Consider the following 6,118-nt stretch of genomic DNA (forward strand, 5'->3'; position numbering starts at 1 on the left):
TTGATACCTGAATGGCTGAAATCGCTTAAAAATTGCGGCCTGCGATAGATGCCGAAAAACGTACGGAATAGTTAAAGAAGAATAATAAAGAGAAACAGGAAAACAATGGTGTGAATGCTTAAAAGCATTCACACAATAATAATAGATAATAAAGAGAAACAGGAAAACAATGGTGTGAATGCTTAAAAGCATTCACACAATTACCTGGAGCTGCTAGATTATGTTTGTCTGAATATGACACCACTCTCCGCTGTCATCTAGACACTTCTACTGTGTTCGCCAGAACTTCAAGCTAAAATTAAAGAAAAACAATTCCTCAAGCTCATTTTATTCATGGTTGATTCTATTCATGGTGGATTTCAAGTGATTGCAAGGTGCCCATATCCTGTGGCTGGAAAACAAGCCCAAATCATTACCCCTCTACCACCGCACTTTATAGTTAGTATGAGGTGGTTATGCTGATGTGCTGTTTGGTTTTCAGTAAATGTTGTCCAGTATGGGTAAAACTGTTCAAAAGCCATTGTTCTGGAAAAGTTATTTTTAACTTTTTAAGCAGACTTTCTCTTTGCAACTAAACAAGCCGAGACCGAGTTTCAATAGTCTAGCTGTTGATTTAAGGTGAAGTAAAAAAAGATTTGGAGATAGACTTTTTCCTTCATTATTCCGTTCACTTTGTACAATGCACTAGTATGACAGGATGTTACTACCACCACCATGCTTGACAAAGGGTAGAATGGTCTGGAAAGCTTCATTTTGTCTCTAAACATACTTCTTATCATTGTGGCCAAATAGCTCAATTTTTTGTCTCGTCTGATCATCAAACTTTTCTCCAGAAGGCTATGTGGCTATTCTCCTATTTATGTAGGTAGCTGCACATTTCAGTCAAGCTTGAATATATGGCATTTGGAACAGGAACTTCTTTCTTGGTCAGCATTCTCTCTGTCCATGGCAACGCAAAACTGGCTTCACGGTGAAGTGAGTAACACTGGTGTTTTAGCAGTTTATGGTAGGTTTGAGCCTTGGCAGTTCCTGAGTTATTCCTGAACATCCTAAACAATTTCTACAAGATCTGAAGTTTTTTGGACTTTCCCATTGTTGTGAATATTGATATAAGTAGTGTCAAACAAAGCATTTCTATGTTTGAAAAGAGAAATTATTAGCTGCAGTCAGTCATGATGAATCCTGACCTTGGCCTTGTCAAGTTAAGACCTTCTAAAGCCTTCAGCTACATTCATTAAAGGATTCATGTAAGTGTGTGTGCTAAGGAACATTGAACCAAAACTTAGTGGGGTAAATGTATGTATTTGATCCTATATGTATATTAAGACCCTGTGTGGATTAGAGAAAATTCACAATATATTCAAACTTGGGCATCCAGTTCTTGTTTTTAAAATCTTTGAAGCCGTGTGTTGTATAATCATTTCACCCTGAAAAACGAACAGTTCCAAATAATTCAATAACAGTCTGAAATTATTATGACATTCATGCCTATGACAAGTGGATGTAAACTTCTGACTGCAATTGTGTCAAAGGACCAAATAATTTTTATTTCTTTTGTCCTGATACACAAATTATTTTATTTTGAGAGACAAACATGTTCCTTTTTTACCATAAGTGCAAATCTTAAACAATAAACATTGAAAAATATCAGCTTTGTAGTTTAGGAAGGTTGTGCCACCATGTTACTTAAACAAGAAAAATGTCTCATCTGATCAGTATAAATGAGTCAAGTGTAATTTGTTGATATTTCAGGTTGGTATTCAATGGATCTGGAGAATGGAGGGATGAGACAATCCCTATCCTCACGTCCACCACCGTGGGATTCATCTATATCACATTTTTATTGGTAACAATAAAATTTCAGAATTCTTGATGACTAGCATATTGACCAGGTATAGCTCACGGTATCTTGCTTCTTTTTCAGATTTTAGCCCTTTTCCATATATCTTTGGGTCAGCAGCTCAACCTGTTCTGGGTTCACAAGGTTCTGTAAATTGTACTACATAGATATACCCCACTCTCATATCAGAAGGTACAGTGTGGGTTCATAACCTGATGTATCATCTCCACAGATTGGAGTGTTGGCTACGCTACTCACCACTATTTCTGGTATTGTCTCTGTTGATGACATTTGGCAAGATGAGTGGGACATCTTGCTTGTATCTCTACAGGTTGGTCTACAGTCAACATTAAACTATAAACTAACAGAAATCTTTTTTTAAGATGATAGCAGTTTTGATTATTACTGACATCACAGAAAACAACCTTGTATGTATCTGGCACAGGGTACTTACCTGTTGGGACTTACAGGGTACAATGCATTGCTAAGGTATTCATCCTTCTTGGTTATCTTTCTATTTTGTTGACTTATGACTTGAATTTAGATAGATTTATAATTTGATTAAAAGCAATAACGCTCTCAAAATACTCTAGGTTAATGAAGTTAAATGGAGGAAAAAAACCTTTTTCAAATAATTAGGAAATGTATAAACTTGAAAAGGGGTGCATTCATATGTAGTCATTCTGAAGCCCCAACCATCACCTTTAGAAACCACATAAATACTTAAATAAGGTCCACCTATGGTAACAAGCAGAACCTATCTGACCTGAAGAAGCTTTAGCAGTTTGGTCATAAAGAATGGATAAAAAGTCCAGGTTAGATGGACCAAGTTCATGAAGACAGATGTGAAGAGACTTGATGCTGGAACTGCTGCTAGTATTAAATTTGTGTCGCTGTTACTCACAGGACCAGGCTGTAATATGTAGTGACTTGTTACCCTGTACTCTCAGAGAACATAGCTGGTACTTGTACAACTATGTACAAGGTAAGTACAAGGTACTTAGCAGGTGTGTTATGTATGCTGTATTATGAATTGCTGCTGTTAATTTTTAGCTTAGCAGAACGAACCCTAAACACTGCCCTAAACTATTCTAATCATAATCTTCTCTTACAACTTGTAACATCAAACACTATTTCATCTGTTTTGCTTATTTTTGCTATACATAAATTTTTTGACTTTTAAAATTATTACTAATATTGTCATAAATAAACACGATTTCAAGAAAGTTGCAGAATTAATAAATGTGTTTTCACTAAATTTACGTTTTACCACCAGTGTGTTTTGTCACCAGTCCACAGCACCTTTCCTGCACCTTGGAGCCCTTGTCACAATCACAGCTATAAGCTGGCTGGTAGCTGGATATGTGGTGCGCAAACAGAGATCCAGTAAGTGTTGAATGACCCATTAAATCAAAAATTTTAGCAAGATTTTCTTATTTTTGTATTGCACTTCTGTGTGCAAAATTTCATACATCTATTTTTTATACAAATGATCAAATGTTGTCTGCTAAATTAAGTCTGGTCTCATTAGGGGAAAAAAGGCCACAAAACGAAAAATTTTGTATTCACAAAATTTGTATTTACTTTGTGCTATCCGGCATGACTCTTAAAGTAATGTATTTCAGTATAGTTTCCAGCATGATCTGTACGTAGCTGAAAAGTTGATACCTGGTAGCCGATAATACTGAAACATTACATTTTTTATGCATTGTAGTATTATGGTGTGTTTTGTGTTGTGTGTATTATGACTGTTTATTATCCTAATCATTTTATTTATTAATTCTTTCAGAACTTCAAAATAAAATGATCTGATTTTGTATTTTTGTTGTTGTTTATTCTCAGTGTAAAACTAACCTAACTTAGGACAAAATGGTTTTGTGTTTTCTGTCTGAACATTCTAAAACTGGTGTATTACAGACCAACAGTACTCTGGTCTTTTCTGAATGCCTTGAAGACCCTGGCAGTTTGGTACTGAACTTTTAACACCTCTTCCATTCTTTAGATTTCCAGGTGATGGTACTTGTGGTCTATATTATTATTCACCTGGCTCTCTGCCTAGCACCACTGACATTTACCTGCCCCTGCATTATGGACCGCAATACCCTTAAACCCGCACCAAGCATCGTTGGCCAACGTGGAGCTCCTATGGTGAGTTGGTTCTTTGGCAACCTGTGTCAGGATTTGGGTTTTTGTATTCAGCTTATTGTTTTTATTGTCTTCATGTTTCAGTTTGAGTTTATTGTTGATTTTATTCAGTTATCTTTGTTAGTCTGGTCTTAGTTCAGTCCTTGTTCCTTGTGTCTTTGTTTCCTGTCATTATTCACCTCTCCTCAGTCAGTCACTTATTTTCCTGCCGCGTCCATCTCCACCTGCTTCTCATTATCACTCACCTGTGCCCACTTCACCTAATTACCCTCTGTCTTGAAAACCTGGTCATCTCCCGGTCATCTCCTCCACTTACTCGCTGGTTCGATGTCTATTTCCCTGATGTCTGGTTCTGCTCGTCTCCTGCCCATTTCAGTTTGGTTTTTGTATTAATTTGTTTTGTATTAAGTTTTCTTCTTGCTGCCTTGTCAGCGTTTTGTTTTTGGTTTTCTTTTATTTTAAATAAATTAGTTTCTTTTTCATGATGAGTCTGCGCTCTGGGTTTGCCTCAGCTGGTTTAGCAGCTGGTTTCTTTATGCTGCTAGGCCTTCATGGATAGCAGTCAGTTTCTTTAGCAGTTAATTGCGGATCATGTCAGGCCCTGGTGCAGTCCAGGTCTTCATACCCAAGACTCTGTCTTGGATGTCTGCCACTGTGTTGGATTGTGATTCCTGTTCTGAGAGATAGCCGGGTAAGATCTTAGAACCTGTAGCCATTGGGCATTATCATTGTGTGGTGCCTCCTTTTTCCATATGCTTCTCCAGTATTACTCAGTCTTAACTAACTAAAAGTTCTGGAAAAAACCATCATGGATTGAAACGGGGTTGGGGGAGTGAACACTGCACTTTAGATGTTTAATGTTGACTATTTATATTTATAGGATTTTTTCAGAAATGTACTTGGTAATAGATGATGATTGTTAAATAAAGTATTTGGATATTTTCGTTATTTACTGTACATTGTTAGTGTATTTATATTTTTTGTTTACCCTGTAGGTAATTTGTAGGTCTGTTAATGGGAGGGGGTAGTGGATTATAAAAGACTGCTTGTTAGCTTCATTTGAGAGAACGGCTGAGATCCATGATGACCTTCCCAGCAGGGTTTTTGTGTCTGTCAATGTTGGAGAATAAAACACCCAGTGGGTCTGCACTCTTTTCTCGGCCTCAAGTCTCCAGTTTACTCCAGCTGCTAAGGCCATTCTAACAGTGACTTTTGTGAGTTTGGTCTATATAAACAAACTAAATTCTCATCTTTCATTAAAATTTAAAGTCATTTTGACATATGCAGAGTAAATTAAGGTGTAATGTGTGGATTCAGTGGAAAGATCTAGTTTTATTGTTACCAAATTGTTTTACACAAGTGCATGGTCTCTAATTTAGGATGCCCCTTTTTTTTATCATGTTCCCTTTTTGTGTGCTCTGCACCATGACTGATATAGTCTTCTTGTGTGTCTTGTCTTTGGTCTAGTTGGCCCCTGAAAACACCATGATGTCCTTCAACAGAGCTCTGCAGCATGGAGCCAGCTCCCTCGAAGCAGATGTCACAATCAGGTTGTAATTACCAAATCATAATGACTTTTAAAGTTAATGGTTTGCTCTACTTTGAGGTTCCATATATAGATCCTGGTTGAGATGTGAGCTCTGTGTGAGTTAGAAATTATTCAGTTTAAATAGGTAAGAAAAAGTAATGTGAGGTTATGTAGTCAAAGTTTATTATATTTATGTATTTATTTATTTATTTTGTACCTTATTTAATATTTTTGAAAATTTATTGTACTGTATACAGCTGCAGTCAGAGGTTTACATACAGTGGTGATGGTTATGATTGATTGCCATATTAATTTTGAACTTTAAATGGTTGATTTAAACCATTCTTTTTCCAGGGTGACATGATTATACAACATACAATTTTAATGATTTTTTAAAACAAGAATTGCATGGACAAATCTGACCACACAGGGTCAGAATTAAACATACATGGTCAAATACAGGTGCTGGTCATAAAATTAGAATATCATGAAAAAGTAGATTGATTTCAGTAATTCCATTTAAAAAGTGAAACTTGTATATTATATTCATACATTACATACAAACTCATATATTTCAAATGTTTATTTCGTTTAATTTTGATGAT

The 6,118-nt window shown here is 36.1% G+C and overlaps 1 protein-coding gene across 2 annotated transcripts in view; it reads left to right on the forward strand.

Moving 5' to 3' along the window:
* Positions 1-6,118, forward strand: part of gdpd5a (glycerophosphodiester phosphodiesterase domain containing 5a) — a 40,626-nt gene that overhangs the window by 17,943 nt on the left and 16,565 nt on the right. For both annotated transcript variants that reach the window (XM_037979177.1, XM_037979178.1), the window contains exons 4-9: positions 1,753-1,846; positions 1,925-1,984; positions 2,073-2,171; positions 3,133-3,226; positions 3,843-3,988; positions 5,453-5,535. In XM_037979177.1, coding sequence (XP_037835105.1) covers positions 1,753-1,846; positions 1,925-1,984; positions 2,073-2,171; positions 3,133-3,226; positions 3,843-3,988; positions 5,453-5,535 — 576 coding nt within the window. The remainder of the gene's footprint in view (positions 1-1,752; positions 1,847-1,924; positions 1,985-2,072; positions 2,172-3,132; positions 3,227-3,842; positions 3,989-5,452; positions 5,536-6,118) is intronic.

This window comes from Kryptolebias marmoratus, linkage group LG13, assembly GCF_001649575.2.
Source record: "Kryptolebias marmoratus isolate JLee-2015 linkage group LG13, ASM164957v2, whole genome shotgun sequence".
Classification (NCBI taxonomy): domain Eukaryota; kingdom Metazoa; phylum Chordata; class Actinopteri; order Cyprinodontiformes; family Rivulidae; genus Kryptolebias; species Kryptolebias marmoratus.